General features: G+C 41.0%; 1 protein-coding gene and 1 long non-coding RNA gene across 8 annotated transcripts in view; one reads left to right on the top strand and one right to left on the bottom strand.

Moving 5' to 3' along the window:
* Positions 1–23,395, top strand: part of DOCK3 (dedicator of cytokinesis 3) — a 127,704-nt gene that overhangs the window by 86,862 nt on the left and 17,447 nt on the right. For all 7 annotated transcript variants that reach the window (XM_051793417.1, XM_051793415.1, XM_051793419.1 and 4 more), the window contains 16 exons: positions 529–677; positions 2,988–3,073; positions 4,942–4,968; positions 5,088–5,183; positions 6,170–6,230; positions 6,725–6,818; positions 7,486–7,634; positions 12,360–12,446; positions 14,022–14,126; positions 17,944–18,085; positions 18,819–18,985; positions 19,533–19,619; positions 20,075–20,254; positions 21,096–21,179; positions 22,445–22,561; positions 22,961–23,082. In XM_051793417.1, the coding sequence (XP_051649377.1) occupies positions 529–677; positions 2,988–3,073; positions 4,942–4,968; positions 5,088–5,183; positions 6,170–6,230; positions 6,725–6,818; positions 7,486–7,634; positions 12,360–12,446; positions 14,022–14,126; positions 17,944–18,085; positions 18,819–18,985; positions 19,533–19,619; positions 20,075–20,254; positions 21,096–21,179; positions 22,445–22,561; positions 22,961–23,082 (1,753 nt within the window). The remainder of the gene's footprint in view (positions 1–528; positions 678–2,987; positions 3,074–4,941; positions 4,969–5,087; positions 5,184–6,169; positions 6,231–6,724; positions 6,819–7,485; positions 7,635–12,359; positions 12,447–14,021; positions 14,127–17,943; positions 18,086–18,818; positions 18,986–19,532; positions 19,620–20,074; positions 20,255–21,095; positions 21,180–22,444; positions 22,562–22,960; positions 23,083–23,395) is intronic.
* Positions 2,312–5,132, bottom strand: LOC127473605 (uncharacterized). Its single transcript, XR_007905517.1, has 3 exons — positions 5,063–5,132; positions 2,934–3,133; positions 2,312–2,436 (listed from the first exon to the last, which is right to left on the bottom strand). It is a non-coding gene; the product is annotated as an uncharacterized LOC127473605 (long non-coding RNA).

Raw genomic sequence — 23,395 nt, forward strand, 5'->3', positions numbered from 1 at the left:
TGACTGTGCAGTAAGGTGGCACAGAAGAGGCTGTCAGCAAAATGCCTCAGGATTCTGTTGGAGCAGCAATTCCACTTGGTCTCAGCTCTGTTGGGAAACTGGAACTGCCACAGCACCAAAGGATGAAGAGCTCTGTAGTTCTTTGAAATCTAAATGTGTTCTATTAACTACTGTTGTTCTCACCAGCCCTTTCAAAATGTTCTTCATGAATCAGAAGTATCCCTGGCCTCTTTTCCCCTAGTTAATATGTTTTAGTTTGGTTATTTCTGACAGTTTGAATTCCTTTGCAAGTAAAATGCACTGACAGTTCTTGCTGAAGGCTTTCTCAGTGAAATTAAAAATGCTCTTAGAGACTTCACAAGGTGTAAAGCAAATACAGGTTTTTCATTCCTTTCAGGAAAAGAATGTTTGGTTTTGTAATGCCCATGCCTACTACTTTGTACATGTCATTATTGCAGGGGTTCTCTGTTTTCTTAGTGGCAGATAACAAAGGCTTTTATGTAATTACATTTGCTTTGTGTTGTACAGGTGAGCATAAGATTCACTTTATTCCGGGAATGATCGGCCCCTTTCTCGGTGTCACCCTTGTTCCACAACCAGAAGTGCGGAATATCATGATCCCTATCTTCCATGACATGATGGACTGGGAGCAGAGAAAGAATGGCAACTTCAAACAGGTGAAGGCACCTCCCAAGCATTCCCAGTATTCCTTTTTTTTTTGCTCTGTCTGTCTGCAGTGTCCAGCTGGAAGCAAGGAGTTTGTATTTGTTGACCTGTTTCTGATAGTGGAGATGTTGTCAAGTAAATATATATAAAAATAGAAAATTGGAAGCATAATTCACAAAAGTATTACAAGACTCCCAAGATTGTTTAACCAGTGCACTGCAGAGCAAACTGCATTTCCCATGGACATGGAGAAGAGGAGGGATGTGCTCAGCACATCAGAGATGGGGGGGGGAATTTTTTTAAGTGCTAGGCTGTCAGTGTTCCCACTGGTTTCACTTAGATTATTAGTCAGCCATTGAATGGACCAGGCTGATAACCAAAAATGGAGATGTAAGAGTCAGCCAGTATTTTTGAAAACAGTGATCTCTGCTTCTCTGTCTTCAATTTCCAGCTAGGAAGTGGTGTTGTATAATTATATCATTATACCGTGCTTTGAAACAGACTTTGGAGCTGTATTTATTTTAAGAAACTGTAGCAGCTCTCCTGGAAGGGTTAAGTCCAGTGACAGCTCTGCAGTTTCCACCTGCTGTGAGCTGTGATTGCAAATCAGGGAGAGAAATCTTCATCATTCTGTTTCCCAGTTGTGGTCAGAGAACTGCTAAATTTTCCACTGCAAAACAGATCCTGAAGTGCAAAGCACTGATAATGAAGGATTGGCTTAGACTGGATCCTCAGATGACAGTGTTTCATTGTCACTGTGCTGGGGCAAGTATCTGCAGAGAAGTGCTCTGAAGTAGTAAATCATCATTAAATTATCATAATTCATGTGATTAATTATTATTCACACAGTCATTACAATGCCAGATCTAATCTATCATTCCAGGAGAACAGCAGACCTTTCCCATAACCTGATCTATTAGAGGCTGTGTGGAAAAACATCAGGAGCTTATGCTTTTCTTCCTCTTCAACTCCCCTGATTGCTACTATTGTTATTATTTAGTACTATTATTATTGCAGTAGCATTTGATCATGGTCCTCTTTTCACTTGTTTTAACATAACAATAGAACAGTCCCTGCTCTGGCATTTACAGTTACAAGCACCTACAGTCATCTTCAAGTTTCTGGACCTGCTTATATTTTTTGTATCAAGATGAACTCTTCATAATCTGCATTTAGTTTTTATGCTCACTAATGTATTCTGAACTACAGCTCCAAGAATATTTCTTAAATTACCTGTGGAGCAAATTTCCACGGTGTTTTATGAAGCATATATCATAACTTTCCAAGGTTAAAGATGGAATAATCATCTGTATTACTAAGAATGAAATAAATAGTTAAATAGCACAAAATAGCACAAGATATAATAAACCTCATTAACAATATCTGCTGGAACCAGGGAGTTATTTGCTTTGCAGTGTAATGCTGGATAGCTGGACACAGGAATTACTGATTTCTGTCAAGTCATTGTAGATCACAAGCAGAGGGAGGGTGTTTTAATTGTGAGCTTCTCTTCACCTTTTGAATACTCAGCTGGTTGTCAGAAAATATAAAAATCCTGGAAATTAATTTTCAAGCCTTTTTTATTTTCTTCAGTAGCTCATGTTTTAACAAGGTTGATTTTCAGCGAGGCTGGATAACAATGCAGTCTGATTCAGGGATGAAGTCTGGTCTCCCTTTAATGATTTCAGCAGCAAGAGCACCAACTCCATTTGTGTGCCACTGGGTGAATTGCTTTTCCTTCTCATCTTTACTTCTTTTGCAATTTGGCAGCTGAAAAACATAGAGAAGCTCAAACTATGCTTGTCTTTAAATAAAAACAAGCCATGTTCCTGCAAATGGTTTCAACCTTTGGGAACCTCTGTCTTCATTTGTACTGAAAGTGTTTTTTCTGCAACATTTCCCAGACTACTTGAAATTGTTTTGTTTAATGTTAGATACATTGATTTCTGCACTTGAATCAATTTTATGAGAATATCTGATATCAAACTTGATAATAGGATGTATTAGATTTAGGGTGGGAATTAATATGTATTCAAAACATTTCTAAAATAAGAGAAACATAGTAATGCTGTTGTGGCCCTTTATATAAGTGTGAAAAGCAAATGTGTCATGTAGGCATAGAGAGGCTTGACAAAACAGGGTTTAATGAACAAATAATCTTACAATATAACGATGCCTGGGTGTGGGAAATCAATCACCTCCCAGCAGAACCACCACAGCAACCCAGTGGTGATGGATATTCTGTTGTGGGACAGGATTCAGTTTACCTGAGGTTCATTGCAAGTGTGTCTGAGTGATTGATTTGATCCCTTTTCCTCCAGGTGGAAGCCGAGTTGATCGATAAGCTGGACAGCCTGGTGTCCGAAGGAAAAGGTGATGAGAACTACAGGGAACTCTTCAGCCTGCTGTAAGCTCTGCCACCTTCTGCTCCTCTGTCTGCAGGGCCAGGGAGAGTCAAAGCACTGAGCTGTGGAGGGGGCACTGAGCTGTCAGCCACAGCACTGATCTCTGGAGAGGGCAGGAAAGGGCCTCCTGCCAGGTTTTCGTGGCATGGCTCAGGGAAGTAGAAATACATCACTTACATCACTTACGTTTCTGAAAAGAATATAAAACCCTCAATTCTTTGTGTTCTTTCTGTGACATATAATGTCAGGCTGCTCAGGTAAGTAGTTATCATCCTCCTATCAAAAACTGATTTGCTAGAGGAGCAGGTGCCCTTGTTTTTCCACAGCAGTAAATGAAATCCTGGTCTCAGCATTGTTTAGAGACACAGTGCACTGCAAGTCAGACCTTGCTGGAGCAAAGGAGATTTTCCTCATCATTTTCTTTTGCTTCTTCCAATTTTTGAAGGCCATGTTTTGGTTGGTTCAGCAGTTGCAAGCTGCTCCCTCCAGAGTCCATCATGACACTCTATTTCCACTCCCTTTCACACCAACAATTTGTACCCATAAGGATAAACTTGAAGACTTTATGTCTGACTTTACACTTAGTTATCTTTGAGTATTGATCCCTCTCCAAATTTCATTTCCAGTGATCCTATTTTATTTCAAAAGGACTTACTTTGAACTCTGACAGTGCAGAGCAGTTAATCCAAAGCTGTTAATATCCCAGTGAGCCAGAGGGATCATTAGCACAATTTTAGCCATATATTCCAGACAGTTTTATGTGCCCCCCAAGAGCACACCGGCCATTTGAGGCATAAATTTCTGTTTTGCTGGAACCAATACTTGTATTTTTGAATTTGCAATTGCACATTCATTCATTGCAAGCTAGATAATCCTGCCCTTCCTATATGCATGTCCTCAAGAAGTATGTAAATGTATTCAGTTTGGATTTGTGTATATTCAGCCTTGGGAAGCCTGGTACCTTATGAGTACAGATAACACAAAGCTATTTCAGGGATAAAGGAAAGAAAATATCGATTTATTTTTTTTTTAATTCACCTCCAAGAGGAATAGTGTGCAGTTCCAGTTGAAGACATTTGTTACCTGAAATGTTAAGAATTCAAGGACTGTAGCTTGTTACTTATTTTTAGATGATAGTGACTGGATGTATTACGAAGAAACACAACCTGGAATTCCAGCAACCAACCTGTTAGATTATATTTGCCAGTAAGTGTTCTGAGAACAAGGTGAGGAAACAATTTGAGGAAACAATTTCACAAATTAATCAGTGCTATGTGAAAAAACAGTTGAACCTGAATTCTACTGTCCAACTACACTGCTGGAAAGGGAGCTGGCTCCCTTGGCTGGAAATCATCCAGTACAGAAGAGTTTGCCTGACATCCAGCAGAATTTCTTTCCTAGAAGTGGAGAGTCCTTTGACTGGAAATCCAGTTTCAGGAAAGTAGCATCTAAATTTCCTTTCTTTCTTCACTTTTTAAATACAGTTTTCAGTGTTGTAGCTTTCTCTCATCCCTCACAGCTCTCTCCCTGAGATGAGTGCTTGCTGTACTGTCTAATTTGCTAGGCAGGAACAGGTTGCCTTTATTTCCAGTTTAATTAAATTGTGATTCAGGGTTGGCTGGTTGGTTGCTGATTAGAGATGAAAGTTTACAGAGGGATGAGCAAAGAAGAGGTATTTGCAGTAGGTTTAGACTCCTTTCCAATTTCTGACTGCAGTTACCAGTGTTTAAGCTACAGGTAATAACGTGGGAATCAAGTATTGGTGTGAGTGTTGCTCTTTCATATCTTTTAAATGGCAATGTGAGGATATTTTTCCTTCCCCTGTCAATTCTGTAATCTCCTTGTCTTTGCTTCCTGCTGCCTGGAGTAGAACCCAACTCTTTGGGCCTTATCCCAGGTAAGATGGTAATTCTGTGAATTTTTTTATGAGGGAGAAACCAAGTTGCCTGAAGCAGTCTGCATGCCCTGTGCCATTCCCCTGGAAGCCTCACCTGCTGTCTTTCCATCTCCAAACAGTTTGCTGGAGAAGATTGAGCAGGAAACTTGGCGGGAGACTGGAATCTCTTTTGTTACATCAGTTACTCGCCTCATGGAGCGTCTGCTTGACTACAGGTACCTGGCACCACCAGGAATGTATTCTGAGCATAAGTTTGGGAAGACTTAGTACCAGATTCCTACAGGGAATATTTTTAATCTGTAGTTTTGTACTAAAGTTTGTTCAGGTTGCTAAAACACTAATTCCTTCCATCATTGAAATGATCTCAGCCAATTCAGCAAAATAGATGCTAAATGCAAGAATGATCTCAAAAGCCTTGGTGAACCAAGGGGTGCTGGATGCCTCCTCCAGGCATGCAGGGGTGGAGAACCTCACCTGTGGGAAGTCTGCCATGTCAGCTGGTGACTCCTGTGCAAGATTCCTCTATAAACTGGGCAGTCTTCATTTAATTTTGGACTGAAGTTTGCAGGCCTGTCGTGTCAATGCAGCTGAGCTTTGACTCAGTTACCAGAAGTATTTTAACTTCAGATATATATAAACACACAGAGAGCTTTTGTACAATAATAGATAATTTGAGCCCATATAGAACTGGCCCAGATATTTCTATCTTTAGCCTGCTGACAAGAGTTCAAATAAATTTTTCTGCTGCTGCTGCTGCTCATTAGAGGTGAAAACCCTGGGACTAGGCTGGGTGTTCTGCTGTCCCAAATCCTTTCCTGTGCTTTTTAGTTTGCTCTTTTCATTATCCCTACCACTTTGATCCAATCTCCTGGTTTTTTCCTAGCAACAACCACTCTACTGTGCACAACCAGGTATTGGAGACACACTTAAAGGGAACGCGGGGGAGTTGGTTTGGGGTTTTTTTAATGAAATTTGCTATCAACACAACAAGACTGGTTCTCAGATACAAACATGTAAGAGAACATTTAAGTTCTCACATCATTTAAGCCATAAAATGGAAAGTTCTCTTAGAGGAATGTTATAAGATGAAGTATATGATTAATTGTTTGTGATCTAGGGAAACTCTGGAGGATAACTTCAGATTTGTTTTAAAAGGACAATTTTTGCAGATGTTTGTTTCAACACTGCTCTGCTTTCTTAGGGACTGTATGAAAGGAGATGAAACAGAAAACAAGAAAATCGGCTGCACTGTTAATCTTATGGTAAAGATGTTTCCTTTTTCTCCTTGTGATACTGTGCAATGTTTTTGAAACTGGGTTGGGAGAGTTTGGGATGGGAATCTGTGTCAGGCAAATGTAGCTTCAGAATCCAAGCACAGGGATGACAGAAAAGAATGAACAGAACTGTGAGGATCCCCTGGAGGTCTCTGGTCCAACTCACTGTTTAAAATGGGGCCAAATAGGTCAGCCTCCTCAGGGCCTTGTCCAACTGAGTTCTGCATGTCCCTGTGACAAGTTCTACAACCTCTCACACCTTTTCTTTCAGCTTTTTGCTACGTTCACTTTGAAAAAAAAATCATGACACGATAAAATCGGTGGGTTAGATCAGTGTGAATGTGAAAAGAATTATTAATTTTCTTTTCAATTAATAATGTGTTCTCTTTTCAAGAGCTTTACACATGCACAGATGCTGCTGATTGTCTTGAACAAAGGAAGAGTCTCACTAAAGAGTAACAGCTCTCTGTCTTCCTTCCCAGAATTTCTATAAATCCGAGATCAACAAGGAGGAGATGTACATCCGCTACATCCACAAGCTGTGTGACATGCACCTGCAGGCTGAGAACTACACAGGTGAGGAAGGCTCGTGTGGGGTCTGCTTGAAATCCTGATGATGTTTTTTACTCTCCCAGGGTTATGTAATATCTCATTCATTCTCCTGGAAAAAATCTGTATGAATCAGTTATGGCAGTTGGGAAGGGAAGAAGCGGAGGTGCAATTCTTTCTCTCAAGTGAAATACTGTTTATGCCACGCAACCATATTCCATTATGCTCCAAATTTTATATTAAAGTGTTCTGTGAGGAAGACTGATCAAAAAAATCACAGCAGTGGAATCAAATTTAGGGGAAGATTAACAAAACCACCATTATATTATCATATGCTGTATTTCCATATTGCAGTGTTGAGGGAGCACTTAGAAAGTGTAGGGACTCTAATTCTGTGTTGTCCAAGCCCTGTTTACAGCTGCAGACCCCAAATCTGGTCACATATCTGAACATCTGACTGTGCATTTAAATCAAGTAACTGGTAAAAAGAAACTCGACAGATTTGTACCTAAAAATCGAGTTCATAGGAAACAGCTTTGTGCTGCTATTTTAAGTAATTGAATCATTTAATGATCCTCTAAGACTTTGATTTTTTCCCTCACATTGTAGATCAGAAATCACAGACTATTTAAGAAGCAGGTCTGTGTTTATTTGCTGTCATTGATTCAGTGTTCCTTAATTGCCTTTCCAACAGAGGCCGCATTTACTTTGCTTTTGTACTGTGAGTTGCTTCAGTGGGAGGACAGACCTCTGAGAGAGTTCCTGCATTATCCATCTCAGTCAGAGTGGCAACGTAAGGAAGGTCTGTGCCGTAAGATTATCCATTACTTCAACAAAGGGAAGGTATGCCAACTTCTTCTCTCTTCCAGCAGCTTCCTTCCCTATTCCTGACTGACTTAGGGCTTGCAAGCCATCATCTCAGTTCAGTAGTCTGGAAATAAATTTGTATCAAAAGGTTTTATAACTTGATAAATTGCTTCTTGGCTCTCTGGGCAAAAAAAAAAAAAAGATGAGAAAAGGGATATGGCTGTTTCATGATGGCATTTGGAATGGTTTAGGGAGGCCAACAGGACAAACACCAAAACATTTTATAGCTTTAAACCAAGCCTTGGATCGGCTGATGTGGCAGGATGCCAGTTCCTCAGCTTTTGAGGGGTGGGATTGCATTTTGTAGCTATCTGTGCAAACTGCTGTGCTATGACTCGCTTTAGGACTTGTTTTGTGCTTAACCTACACCAGGAAATGGCAGGCAAAGCACTGTAGGAGTCCCTTTAGTAAAAAAGATTTAAGTCCTTTCAGAGTCACAGTTATTTTAAAGTGATTTTCAATTAAAATGCAGTTCCATCCACTGCACAAGAAGAAAATCAATCCATTTCAATTTCACATATTCAGTGTGGATTTTCTACAGTTAATTATATTTTATTTCAATTACTGCAGAGGTAGATGGTTCAGTCCCTTGTGTTGTGGCGTTTCGGGAACATTTCAGAGGTGAACCTTAGAAGTAATATCATCTGTTAGAGTATTTTCAAATTTTTCCCTTCTCTAGGAAAATTCCTACAGCTTATGTTACCGGGAGATAACATCTGTATGTGTGCCTCGGGGTTGGTTTTGCCTGTGATGGCAATGACAGTGGCATTAAATAAAAATGTGAGTTGGTTCATACGGGGCTGCCATTCCAGATCATTCTTTCCTAGCCCTGATAGTAGAGAGTTGCACAGGCATTTTATACAGGACCTGCAAGGGGAAGTCAGATTCCTGTGTGAAGGAAGAAATGGCCTATTTGTGAGGAAGTTATTGATTATGATTTTTTGTGTGTGTATGCCAGAATTGTTCTTTTGTAATAACACTGCATATGGTTCTCTCTTCCATTTCAGAATTTTTCAGGGTTTTCCAGACTGCACTTAAAAAGGAATTACTGACTTGTGCAAATACTGCAGTACTGTACTGTCTGACTAGACAAAGATGATCTAGAGAGTATGGAAAGCAAGGGAGCCTGTATTTTCAACAAAAACAGGGAATCCATATACACACTGAAGGGGAGTAAAAACTTGACAGATGTAATTAGGCTGTAAAACTCCTAGCAGATTATAGAGTGTTAACCTCTTGAGGATGTTTTTGGAATTACTTGACTTTGTGTTTTAATCCTCCTTTATTACAAATGGTAGCTGAATGATTAAATAATCCACTTGAGCAGTGTGTATGTCACTCACACTGTGGAAGTGAAAGGCTGAGAAGCCAAATCCTTCTTTTCAGCCCTCTTCCTGTTGCTTTGTGACAGGGAACAGCTCAGGGAATGGAAGAAACTTGCTTCCCTCAACTTTTGTGTCTTAGTTTCTTCCTGCACTGCCCTGACATGGCCCCTCAGGTCCTGCAGAGTGGGATTTGTTCTCGTGTCTTCACTTGCATTTCCAGTTACATTTCTCAGGCTGTTCCTGGCCTCTTCCACCAAGTGAGGGGGTCAAGGCAGCATCAAAAGGGTGTAAAATTTCTGCATTTGTTAGGAGGAAAATTTTCTCAGCACAGCAGTGGGGGAAAATTGGCCACAAGACTGTCTTGTGGTGTGGCCCATGGCAGTGGGTGCAGAACTGAGGGACTCCCACTCTCAGTACTGTCAGCAGCAGCCCTGTGCTGGGAAGGAACAGGGTGTTCCAAAGCCCTTTTTAGCCTTCACTGGTCATGTGCCCCTTCCTGCTGATTTCTGCCATGCTTTGAATTGGTTTATGGCTCAGCTGGCAGCGTGTGCAAGAGCATAACTTGAAATGAAGGTATTTTTAACTCACAGTTATGATTTTGTCTGTTAAAACTCAAGGTTTTGTATTTGAACTAGACTGTGAACAGAACAGTTTGAACCCAACTGATCATGCTTCTGCACAGCAATAGCTTGAAAACTACCCAACCCTCCTCTGTCCAGTTCACTGCCAGATTTTATTAACTAACAACTCTGACCAGCTCCCATCACAGCACTGCTGCAGTGTGTCCCCCCCTTAGCACCAGCCAGGCGCTGAGAGAGACCCAAAGCTGGGTTCCCAAAGCAGTTCATTTTTAGATCATGTGCTCCACACCCAACAGTTGAAGTAATTTCTCTTGTGTAGCTGCATGTGAACGGTCTTTCCAAAGAAATCTGCATGTTGGGGTGTGAGTAGGTAAATAAAAGCTGCCCTTCAGAAGTGTTGGTTCCCTCTCCTGGAGCCTCCTGGTGTGCAGTCAGCACTGCTCACCTGAGAGCTGACAGTGCCACAGGAGGAACTGCAATAGATGTCACATCATTGTGCCTTACAAGTACTGCAGAACGTGCCAGCAGATCTGAGGTCAGCAAAGCAGAAAGCAGCAATGAGGGGAATTAACAGTGGAGACATTAGGAAGTTATTTGAAGAGGGAAGTGACACACATAGCACATGGAATTACATATTAAATTTCTGTGCTGTGAAGATGCTACCGATTAACAGCACAGATTTTAAAACTGAGGCTCCCAGTGACTTGGATATCCATTAATTTCTTTTCCTCTTAAATATCTGCAAACTCTTTTCTCTCCAAGAAGTTACCTGTTGTGTTTCTTTACTTCTTTAGCTCACCTTTTATCAGCAGAACTCAGCTAGCACAGTGGAATTTCTCAGGGTGGAAACCTAACTGAAACAGAGCCTGAGTTAGGATGACAGGAATGGTATCAAGGTACATGGAGAAGAGGTGGTATAAAGAGGAATTAGATGTGGTTACATGTTGCTCATTTAATTGACATCAGAAAAGGAGTGTGAAAAGGTTCCATCTCTCAGGTCACCTCAAGGGAAGACAGCCACTGAGCTTTCTGCTTCTGTCCAGAAGGCAGATTAGAGAATTAGATAGGCTGTAACCACAGCATCCCATTTGGAAGTGAGACTGCTCACACTTTGTGAAAAAAAACCATTTATTCCCGGCCAGATGTTTTAGGAGAGACTTTTCCATCCTTTCAAGTCAACACAGATCAGCTGAGGACTAAAAATGTCTGTATAATATCTCAGTAAAGAATGTTAAACTTATAAAAAAATGCAGCAGTGTTTGTGTTTGCAAATTTAAACACTTAATTGGTTGATGTTGTTGATCCCAATTGAGTGGATCAGTTTGTGTGTCATGGACTTTGACAAGCCATGGCAAAAATCCTGTTAATTTGAGATCACAAATACCTCAGTAATATTCTAAGTAGTCAAGTAACTGGTCTTTCAATTCCTTTCCTATTGTATGTATTGTATTGATCTAAATAAATCTCAGACCTCCCATCCTCCCAAACTGCTAATGCTATCAGAATATCCTAATTGATTCCGAAATAATTTTTTATTTAGCAAGTTCTTATGGAAGGTTTTGTGATTAACTGAAGCTAAAGAATTGTCAGATTATTTTTGTCTCTTTAATTCTTACAAATATCCCTTCTTTTAATAAAAGTTCTTACACTTGCTGGTTGTGCTATTCAGATAAAAAAAAGCTTTCCTGATAGTAAGGATGACAGAACAGACACTACAAATGTGTGCTTAAAGGGAGACACTGTGAAGTACTTCATACACTAAAACAGGGTAGAGATTCACTTTTTTAAGTTTCTGTAACCAGAAAACTTTCCTTATTCAGTGCTAATATTCTGCATAAATGCTGTTAATTACTGTTATCAGTAATTTACAATATTGCTATCAATATTCTTAAAACTGAAGGTGATAGGTTAACTCACACATTAATTTTGTTTTCACTACAGCAGGGTCCCAGTTAAAACAAGTGGCATGTTAGCCCAGTAATGCATAATAAAAATTAATCCAGTAAAGGCTCAACTGAGACCTTGGTGTTCTAAATAAGTATGGTTAGAAACAGCCACTCCCCAAAAGGCTTCCAGCCTATGCATTTAAAAGGTGATGGAAGAGGAGATTTCAGTGTAAAATGAGCACTCCAAAAAGCCAGGTGAGGTAACAGGGGAGTCTTTCTCTCCATGTGGGTGTGCCCAAAGTGGGTCTCTTCCCTCGTGACCTCTGGCATGATGAGAGTGGTGTGCTAGGAAGGATTTATTGTGTGAGACTGTGAGCTGAAGAAATGAGTGTTGCATTCAGTTCTGAGTATGGATATTGGCTCTGCAACAATGCAGGTTCATTCTGAGGATATTTTGTCTCTGTGCTGGAGTGTTCCCACTGCCTGACAGTTTGTGCTTTCAGCGGGAAGGAGCAGCCTGGGAGGGGAGAGCACTTTGCTGTGGAGCCAAGCCCTAGCTCTGTACTCCAGCAAAGGAGCTGTTGGGGGTGGGTTGAAGGGGTGTCTAGCAAGAAGAAAAATTGTTAGTTATATTATCTTTCTCCAAATAAGTTCCCAGTCTCATAAATGAACTGTCAGAGCAAGCAGTATGTGTGTATAATTTCCATGGAACATATGCTTCTGTTCCCATCTTTTAGAAGGAATTGATCCGATATTTAATGGAAATTGTTTCATCACGTTACATTTTCACATCTAATCTCTGCCATTTCATACCAAATGAATTCCCAAAATTGAGTTCCCATCTTCCTCTCAGCTGAGTTGGCAATAACGTTGTGTTTGCTGTGAGTGTGATTTGCTTTGGCTTCGCAGAGCTGGGAGTTTGGGATCCCGCTGTGCCGAGAACTGGCCATCCAGTATGAGAGTCTCTATGACTATCAGAGCCTCAGCTGGATTCGGGTAAGTAGCTGCACTTCCTCTCCTTGCAGGCTCTTAAATCATTCCCCAGAGGGTTTTGCCCTCCTGCCAGAATATTCTGAATTTAAAAAATAATCATATTCCCTATAGAGCTCCATGGATTTACAGTGACTCCTTTGCCATTGGTTCGTTTTGATGACTTTGTAGGTCCACTGAAATAATTCCTAAGTCTGGTAGCAGTAAAATCCTATGGATATATGGAGACAGCACACATACAGGAGATGGCCTTGCTATTGCAATTGCATATTTACATATATTTTTGCATAAAATATCCTTTTTTAATATATATTTTATTTTAATTCCAAAAAATATCAAGGACAGCTTATCCCTTGGTGATATAAGATGGACAAGAAAGAATGGAGAAGGCAAATATTTATGGCATTCTCTCAGTTTAAGAGAATCTGGTCCTCTGGTACAACCAAACATGTGATGAAATCAGGGCACATTTGCAGCATCGTGCTTTAATCAGAAAAAGTCAAAGTTCTTGTTGTTATTTAAAAGCTTTATGAATGTGAAAACAGTTCATATCTCCTGTCCCCTGGGGTAGCATGCTTATATCCAAAGTGGAGATTTATGCTGCTTGGATGTATTCTTATACAGTGGTTTAAATTCTCTTTAAAAGTCAAATTTATTCTAACCTGAAGGTACCTGTCTAACAAGGTCTCATAAACTGCTCTTGTGAAGAACATGTTTTCTCCAGAGTGGCCCCGAGGAGAGCACGGGTGACCAGCTTAGCTGTGCCCTCTGTGTGCCATTCACACCATCACCACATTCCTTTATGCTTCCTGCAATGATACTGGGACCTTCTCCGTTTTAGAAAAGGAGTTAACGTGTGTGGGGACCGAGCACAAACCCTGCATTCAGTATTCTGAGTTAGGGTTCCCTGCAGTGGAAGCGATGGTGTCCAAGGGATTCTTCTCCTTAAAGTGCAATTCCTGTGAGCCTTTCAGCTGAGGTTTGGTTTGGCAACGGGTCTGGAAATCCCACTCCTGATAGAAATGTTAGCACAGTGCCACAAAACTAGGGATTGGAACTAGAGAAAAGTCCTTTTACTCTTTCCAACTCCCTTTTTCCTCCGTGTTAAACCTTCTGGTGCATGGAGCTGTAGAAGATTTAATTTTGTTTCATCCTTTTTCATGCCCCTCAACTCAATTAAGGCAAACTCAATTGAACTGATGTAATTTTCTAGGCAGTGGTATGGATTTTGAGCTGTAGGAGAGAATAGGACACTGTGAGCCTGTGGATCTTAATCTCAGCTTTGCCATTAATTCTACAATGCAAAGAAAATAACATTCAAGACCTGTTCAATTTTAAATGAGATACAACAGAAAATGTTCATATGTTATCTCTCAAAACGTAAAATGAGTGTGATGATACTCTACTCTGTTCCACCAGACAGACTGGCTTAATTAATAATTTTTATCTTTGACAGAATTTTGGTCTTTTCATAAAAAAATTGTGGGGGTAAAAGAGCAATGGGATATTTTAATGAGTCTTGAGATTCTAATGTAGTGCAGCTTTAAGAGTCTTGACAGCAGCTATCCCTTTCCTCCACAGAAAATGGAAGCCACCTACTATGACAATATCATGGAACAGCAGCGCTTGGAACCAGAGTTTTTCAGAGTTGGGTTTTATGGTCGGAAATTCCCATTTTTCCTGCGGGTAAGCCAGACTTACACAAAATGTGACACAGTGACTCAGAGTAGCTGTTGAGGCTTTGTATTTTTGTTTTGGAGATACTGTGTCTGCCATGCAGTTTATTTTTCACCCCTGCACTAGTGAAAACAGCTTTCTGGCTGAACTGGAGCATATGGTCCATTGGGAATGTTCTTGGGAACAGAGATCAGAAATTTGACTCATGCCTATGTGTATTTTGGACGATCTGCAGATGCAGCACAAATTGCCTCTATATTAAGCAAAATGCTGTGTCGCAGCAATGTTGGGTCATTACTTCACCGATTTGCATCATCTCAAATTATCACGCTTTAAAAAGTCTCACATGACAGACTTCCAACCCCAGCCTGATGACTCCTGTCCTATCCGCAAGCAAAAATTTCCTCTCTTCAACAGAAAACCAAACACCTCCTCTGGACACATCCCCACTTGGAGCTCACTGTCTGCTGGTGTGTACAGCATCAGCTGGGTCTGCAGTCCATCAAAAAAGTGAAATTATCTTCTTTTCCTAATAAGGGATCAAACTTAAAATGGGTATTTGTTTATACAATGTCTTGTTGCTAGTTCAGAGCAAGGAAGGAATATAATCTGACAACTGCTCCAGGAGCTGCCTGAAAATTGATGGTAGATGCCATCGAGCATGACAGGACAAGGTAACGTGAAGCTTTCAAGGACTGAAGGTGCATGGTTTGTGTTCTCTTTAAAGGAATGGTTTGACAAGAGGTGGCACCACTCAAGTTACACAGTATGAAGCCACACAAAGCCAAGCCTTGAAAACTGCACTCTTGAAATTCCCTCTGATTACAGAGTCGTTTGGGTTTTTTAATTAGGATTTCAAGATTAGTGTTTAATTACACTCTTTTAATGGAAACACGGGCAGGGGCAGTAAAGCAAGGTGGAATTAGTCATGGAGAGAAAAATACCAGTAGATAAAGGGTGACTTCGTGTTATTTGAAGATGAACAGTGTCAGAATCAGGGAATCACTCAATCATTTAGGCTGGAAAAGACCTCTGAGATCACCGAGTCCAACCTGTGACCAATCACCACCTTGTCAACTAAACCAGAACACTGAGTGCCACATCCAGTCATTTCTTCAACCCCTCCAGGGATGGGGACTACACCCCTCCCTGGGCAGCCTCTTCCAATGCCTGACCTTTCAGGGAAGAAATTCTTCCTTATGTCCAGCCTGAACCTCCCCTGGCACAGCTTGAGGCCGTTTCCTGTCACTTGTTACCGGGGAAGAGGCCGACCCCCACCTGGCTTTCAGGTAGTTGTAGGGAGCAAGAAGATCCCCCCTGAGCCACCTTTTCTTCAGGCTGAGCCCCCCCAGCTCCCTCAGCTGCTCCTCACAGCACTTAGAGTGCAGCAGCCCGAAGCAGTGTGCAGAACACCCTGCAGAGGGATCCAAGGAAAGGACAGGTGCTGCAGGGTGAAGAGGGATCTGCCCTTTCATGAAGATCTCCAGAGAAAACTGGCGATTTCTTTTTTTATATCCAACAACAGATGTTTCAGAAAATGAATGACAAAGTCATCATGGCACATGAGTCTTCCTAATGTCTGAAGTACTGCCAGTGACTGTAACTTAGCTTTTTAAATTGTGGATCCTCAGTTTTATGAGACCCTCCCAGCCAATGTGTTTGCTGGAGGTTTGTGCCCAGCCCTGACTCTTTGTGCTGTAACAATGTGGATCCTCGGCTGGAGCCATCACCAGCGAACACGGGTGTACGTAATTATAATCCTTGTTAATTCTGCAATTATATTTGGTAGCAGTACTTCTGATAGCAGATTACTAATGTAGCAATCTCATTAAAAGTCATCCTCCTCCTTTCTCTCCCTAATGATCCACAGAGCACACACACTGCGGAGCATGGACTAAGCCCATTAGCAGTCACATCAGCATGGATCACACTGTAAAGAGATTGGAAGCAGCTATTCTAGAGAAGAAAAAGATTTACATGGATTTAAAATCTACAAATGGATATGGAAGTGATTTAAAGTGATCAAATAACTCCAAACCCTTTTCTCATTTATTTTTCTATTGCTGTATAGCTTAAGACAGAAAATAACCACTTCTTTCTACATCTTTGATTTCAAAGACCCTTTGTCCAGAAAATTCATTGTGCATGTTTCTGTGAATTCTGCATATATTTTCTAGCCTCCCTACATAAGTAAATGAAAGCTAAATTAAAACTGTCCATATCTTCCACCTACTAGAAGTTCAAGTAAGGCCTGACAAGCCACGTTATATGAGGTCTTGTGTTGGCATCTGTCTGAAAAGTCTATTAAATTTAGCTTTGAGGTGTTTTCAGGGCATTATTTTTAGAATCACAATAACCTTATTTATAGGCTTATATTTTTCTAGATTGCTGCAATGAAAAGCTAAAATAGAGAATGCAGTAAGTGTTATGAAGAGATTCACCTTCAAACGTGGACTCACTCCAGATTTAATAATAGCTGCACAGTTTGAGCATTACAGACTGAGCTGTCAAGCTCCATCATGCGATTCTTCTCCCCGTCCATTGGCTGCTGTGGCTGATGCACATGAAGTGACACATGTCACAGCTGGGACATGAGAGCTCTTCCAGAACGGTGAAATGCAAAGCCAAAGATAACTGAACTCCTTGGCTGTGCTTTATGATCGGGTTTTGCAGCTTTCCTTTTGATTTTGCTACAAGATCAAGACCTGCTCATCCAGATCCCCTTTCCAGAGCAATTAACAAAACATTCTTGCATAAACTGCAGCTTCTAAATTCAAGAAATAAAAGGGAGGAAACTGTTCTGATTTGTTAGATTCTTTGTTTTATGAAACACCTCCCTGTACTTCTAGTTATTGTTATGTGTATGAGGTACCAGAATTAGAGAATTTGCCTGCTTTCATTGGTCTTGCACTAGGAGACATTAATACCAATCAAAATTGTGGTTTGTGAGGGTTAAGACACTGGAATACAATCTTTATGTCACTGAGGACTTCAGAAATCCTGTATCTTGCTGTTGAGAGTTCGAGATGGCTGAAAAAACATCCAAGAGCTCTGCACAAGTGGTTCAATGCCTCAAGAGTCATATCTAAATGCAGCTTTCCATTATTAGCAGAAATGAAATTTTGTTCATCAAGAGGAAAGTGCTTTTAGGGCCGAAGGGGAATTTGCTAAGTGGCCACTGAGAATTCTTGGTAAGGCTTTTCCATATTACTCTACTGTAGGCAGGGGAGTTCCTGAGCATGTTATTGTTGAGCATGATCAGGGCTGGGTTGTATGGCTGTGATAGTACAGCAGTGATTAAACAGCAATTTTTGTGAACAGTTTGTTGCAACTTTTCTCTAAGGAGAACTGATAAAATGATAAACATACATCTCCCTCTGTTCTGTGAGGTCCTCAGGACTTTTATCCATCTGGTGTAAATTGTATTTGACAGCAGCTTTCCCAGTGCCAAACAGCCAAGCTGGTGACTTAAGTTTTGGTTGATGCGTTTCAGTACAGTCCAATTAAAAATAGTCCCTTTTCTGAAAAGCAAGTAAGAAAAGGCCCCAGGACTGAGTGCTGCATGTGCGTGGATCAGAGGCACCGTGCTGTTGGGAGATCAGTGGAATGGTCTTCTCATTCATCACTTCTTGATGAAATACATTGTAAAGAAAAAGGAAGGAATAAAATACATCAGCTGTGTTAAATGCGAGTTTTACTCTCCCATTAGCATATTGACACTGTCATTTATCTTTGGTTTTGAAGCAGTAACATTTAAAGTGAGATAAAAGCCAGTAGAATTTAACTTACTTTTAAGGAGACTAATTTATGCTTGTTCTTCTTGCAGAACAAAGAATATGTGTGTCGGGGCCACGACTACGAGAGGCTGGAAGCCTTCCAGCAGAGGATGCTGAGCGAGTTCCCACAAGCCATTGCCATGCAGCATCCAAACCACCCCGACGACTCCATATTGCAGTGTGATGCCCAGTGTATCCTTCTGTGAAGGGGCAAACTGATGGGAACTGTGGCAGAGCACAGAGTAGAGCTGGATATGGAGGATATGGACAAAACCAGGCTCTGCCTGCAGCAGACAGTAACTGGTTCGTTGTGCTACATGATCTTGGATAGAACAGTCACTTTTTAGTAGGGGAGTGATGCAGGTCATGTTTGATGTGGAAGGGAGAGGGTTGTGCTTTGTCACATCCCTGTTTTAATCCTTTACCAACAGCATTGCCACAGTGCACAGTTTTTGTCCTTAAAAGTATTCCCAATATCTTCCCTTGGACAATACTTTGTTGGGAACAGATACTGATTCCAAAGTGCTGTTTTCCATCCTGTTTATTTTTTTACATCAGTATTATTGTTTTTTTGCAGTCTCCCTTTCTTTAAAACTGATAAACCTTTTTATCCCCAAGCCTTTGAATCTCATTCTTCTCACTGATCACCTGCACTGGGATTTGATGTAACCACTACAATGCTCTATGCATTTAAGGACTGAACCACATAACATTTCATGGGACTGCAGGGACTTTTGGAGAGCTTAGTCATGGGAACACCACTGTTTGGCTTGTGTGAGAACAGCAAGGATACTGTGCAGGACTTTAACCATAAGGACACTGTCAGCACGTGAAATCTGCTGCCATGGGTTGCTGTTTCCTGCTTGTCTTTCCTAACACATGCTTTTCACTCGATAAAAGCTTTCTTTGACTGCACAATGAACAGATTTACAGATCTATGCAGTGACTCCCATCCCAGACAATATAGACGTGCTGCAAATGGACCGTGTCCCGGATCGCATAAAGAGCTTTTACCGAGTCAACAACATCCGGAAATTCCGCTATGACAGGCCCTTCCACAAAGGCCCCAAGGACAAGGAGAATGAATTTAAGGTAGAAGTAGTGACCAAGCAGTGTTTAATCTCTTCAAGATGATTTTTGTCTTGTTGTTCTATGCTAATAATGCCTTTCAGGTAATCCTGATGTGGTGCCCAAAGATACCTTAGTAACTCAAATTACAAGTAGCTGTCGAGTCCATGGTCTGATTGACACCTGACCTGATTAAAGCATTTTCCAGTTTAAAACTGAGTTATTTTAGTGCCAGGAGAAATGGATTTTGAAGCAAGGATAGGACTTTTTTGTTTTACTGGGTTTCTTTCTTACTGCCACATATGTCCACAATGTCTTCTTGGGTCCCATGACAGAATTGGTGGTCAGTCTTTAAAAACTGACAGAAAGGTTGAATGTGTTGTTTAGAGCAGGTGTACTGAATTCCTGGTTTGCTGTTCAAGTGACTTTCAGCAAGACATTCTACAGAATTAATGCTCAGGAGGTTAATGTGTTCTTTTCTGAACGCTGCCCCCTTAGCACCTGTAGTGAGAGTCCAGATGATGTGGTTGTGATTCACGGGGTCCCTCACAGCCTCTGTTACTCCTTGCAGAGCTTGTGGATCGAACGCACCACCCTGACCCTGACTCACAGTTTGCCTGGCATCTCCCGTTGGTTTGAAGTGGAGAGAAGAGAACTGGTAATATTCATAGTTCCTGTGATTGGGGTTTGAAATGATGGGTTACTGAGGACATGGGATAGACAAAACTCCCTTGGCTGATATCTTGCAGTTTAAAATGATGTAGTTTATCAAGGATTAAGTACGTTCTTTTTCTACCACTTGATCGAAATAATTGCTGAATGTGACCAGGGGACTTATGTGAGGGAATGGAACAGTACAATGGAGACAGTGCCAAAAAAAAAAAGAATAATGGCATTGCTGCCACGTCTTCAGTATATAGAAACAAGTTAGTGCAACTCAGTGACCTGAAATCCAGCACTGCCAACAGTGAAGTTTGTTAATGTAGTTAATTTTCTACAAAGCAGTAAAAGCAAAGAGAACTGAACAATCCTAGGGTATCATTTCATTACAAGGAAGATAATAAATCTCGGTGAAGTGTCCATGGAATTAAAGGATATTTTATTGCCTTTTAGGTTGAAGTAAGTCCTTTGGAAAATGCCATTCAAGTGGTTGAGAACAAAAACCAGGAGCTGAGGACACTGATAAGCCAGTACCAGCACAAACAAATGCACGGCAACATTAATCTTCTCAGCATGTGTCTGAACGGGGTGATTGATGCGGCTGTTAACGGGGGAATTGCGCGGTACCAGGAGGTAAGCCGGGCTCTGCTTCCCAATTTACTGTCACCCTTTTTCAATTTCATTTCCATTTCTGTTTCAAAGAGAGTTTGACTTAATAAGATAAGAAATTTTCATGTCCATTATCTAGAGATGAGGTTAAATCCCCCACCTGGTTATTGTGCATCAGTGCTTGCACAGCCACGTGTGAACAGGGGGCTCTGGAGGTGGGGCGGGGATCTGGCCTGGGAGTAGGTACAGGTGACAGGGGGGTTTCTCAAGGATGGCACTTGGCTTACCTGGAAATCCTCAGCTGGCAGGTAAAACAGTGAGGCAGATTTTTTATACTGCTTACATTGTAAAGTCATTTTGCAATAGGGGTTATGGGACTCATAATTGAGACTGATTGGCCCTGGAATCAGGAAAGAATGCTAATTCATGCTACTGAACCATTATCCTTGCTGATGGCCTACTCACTGTAACCCTGAAATGATCTTATATGCAATTTGTTATCCAGCATAATCCCTGGTAAGCTGTTACTTAAACTGAGCATTGTAAAAGGTAAGTTTAGGGTAAAACTTTAGGCAGTTATGTGAAGGGAACTATATAAAATTCAAATAACTGGATGACACAAGGCTTAGAGGTATTGCTCATCACTGTCACAAGGGGAAACTTGGTCAGATTCATGATTCAACAGAATCGTTTCAGGTGCCAAGACCATTTTCTCAGCATCCCAGAGTGCTAAAACCAATAAAATTAAGCTTTGCTGTTATCTTAATATAAGATTTTTGGACCTTTTCCTGTCATCCTTTGACACCACGTTATGATGAAATACCTGCCAGTAAGCAAAAGGTACTTTTTTTCCCTTTTCCTGTAGGCCTTTTTTGATAAGGATTATATCACAAAGCACCCCGGAGATGCAGAGAAGATCACACAGCTGAAGGAACTCATGCAGGAACAGGTACTGTTTTTCAGATGCAAAAGAAGAGTGTCTGGATTCATCATCAGTAAGTCTAAACATATTAGATCAAACTGCTTCATTCAAAAGCAGAGTTTGGGTACAGGAGATCCAAATACATTCAAACAAAAAACAGGGGAGATGGGCAAGGAGATTATGACAAGTCTTTCACCTTACGGGATGTGAGGTGAAGCTCAGCTAAAAGTACATCAGTTTTGTTGTCTCCATTTATTATCTGACAGACATCTTGCTGCGTTTCAAGCCTGCCATTCATTTTTGGCATTTTGAATTATGTCTTTCCAGCAAGTTTCAAAGATAATCAGAGACACGACAGGTCAGGCTTGAGATTAGACTGGCAGAACCACATATGAAAACTTAATGCCTGTTTATATTATCTGCAGTTTTATTTTTCCACAATGTCTCCATGAGACATCTTCATAGATAAAGCAGCAGGATGCTTTGATGGGAGTGAAATCAGATAATCACATCCCTCTTAACTGAAAGTTTGGCAAGATATACCCCATTAAACAATGTGCCCAAGTCTGAATAGAGCTACTAGGCCTGTTTCTTCAGCAAATCACTGAACTGCATTGCAATTCCCCATCTGAAAAATAAAGATAATGCTTATCTCCCTTCAATCCTCAGGAGGATGTTTGAAGATTAATTAGTTATTGTTTGTACAGACTTTGGATCATGTAGGGAATTACATACATCTTAAGCCTGCTATCGCTATTTTCTTTCATCTGAGACTTTATATAATCTTATTCAATCACTAATATTTTATGTTTGACCTTTGAAGAAGTGACCTTTAGAAATAACTAATGAGGACCAGGCAGAGTGACTGTGCATGTGCCGCTGCTGCTGTTCAGCTCCATTATCAGAAACTCCTTTTAGAGATCTCTGCTGGCAACTCCAACCCCTTCCCTGGCACTGGGAGGAGGCATTTCTTTGTCACAGGGCATTATCTGTGTGAGGGCGTAATGCTGTTCACTCCAGAGATAATCTCTCTGGTAATTTTTTACAGTTATGTCTTTAAAAAGCAATCCAACATGACACAAATGTACTTGTCTCACACTTAAAGTATTCGCTGGAGTAGTATGAACTTGCCAGGATTCCTTGGCTTGCTTAATTATCAGCAGTCTTGTAATGAACAATGGCATATTTTAGAGCACTTTCATGGACATTGACAGAACTGCAGGACAGGCTTCGCTTCTCTGTCTTAGACAGGATTTATTTGGGTTTGGGATGTTCCATTTTCTCTTTCACAGGTACATGTCCTAGGAGTGGGTCTGGCTGTCCATGAGAAATTTGTACACCCAGAAATGCGTCCCCTGCATAAGAAGCTGATAGACCAGTTCCAGATGATGAGATCCAGCCTGTACCATGTGAGCTCACAGTCACTTCTCCCATCTTACATTATTCAGAGTTATGATTAGTTGCAGTAGGGTTCTCAAAACAACTGGGCTGATACAGCACTGATTGAACTTACTGGACTGCCAAATTACCAAAAGAATTCTTGACTTTTGTGCAAGAAGGAAGTCCTAGTAAATATGTTAACTTAGCCTTTAAACAGGAATTGTTAATATTTGCATGTACTTTGTTGTATCACAGAGCAGTTGTAAAGCTTAATTTTCAGTTGCTGTCTCATATAGCAGAAAATGATGTAAAAGAGAGGAAGATTAACAGGAAGTGTTGGATGTTGAGCTCTTCAAAGGAGTAGAATGACACGAAGAAAACTTGCAGTTTTCCAAGACTGACTTAGCTGAAGTCTGTTTGCTTTGCAGGAGTTACCTGGTTTGGAAAAGCTGAGCCCAGCCTGTTCTGGGTCCAGTACCCCCCGCAGCAACGTGCTGGTCTCACATGGACCCATGAGCCCGGAGAGCATAAAGCTGGTGCATCGACACAGGTACCCCCTTCTCCTACCCAAATATCGAGGATCCCTGCACACTGTTGCACCAAGAGTCAGGGATCTAAGGAGTGGCTGACAGCACTGCAGGAGGGGCAGGATGAGTTTTGGCAGAAATGCCTTTTGCCTTCATGCAGTGCTAATTATTGAAAATTGAGAACTGGAATAAAAAAGTTGAGAAATCCAATTTGCAGCAAATGCTGAACACCTCCAGGTGTTACTCCATCACTTCACTCACTGTAGGGGCAGAAGCACACATCTGCCACTCAGTTATCCAGACTCAATCTGACTTGGGAGGTTCCAACTTCTGTTA

This window comes from Manacus candei, unplaced genomic scaffold (assembly GCF_025592945.1).
Source record: "Manacus candei isolate 608988 ecotype Guabito, Panama unplaced genomic scaffold, ASM2559294v1 h1tg000036l, whole genome shotgun sequence".
In the NCBI taxonomy this organism is placed as follows: Eukaryota; Metazoa; Chordata; class Aves; order Passeriformes; family Pipridae; genus Manacus; species Manacus candei.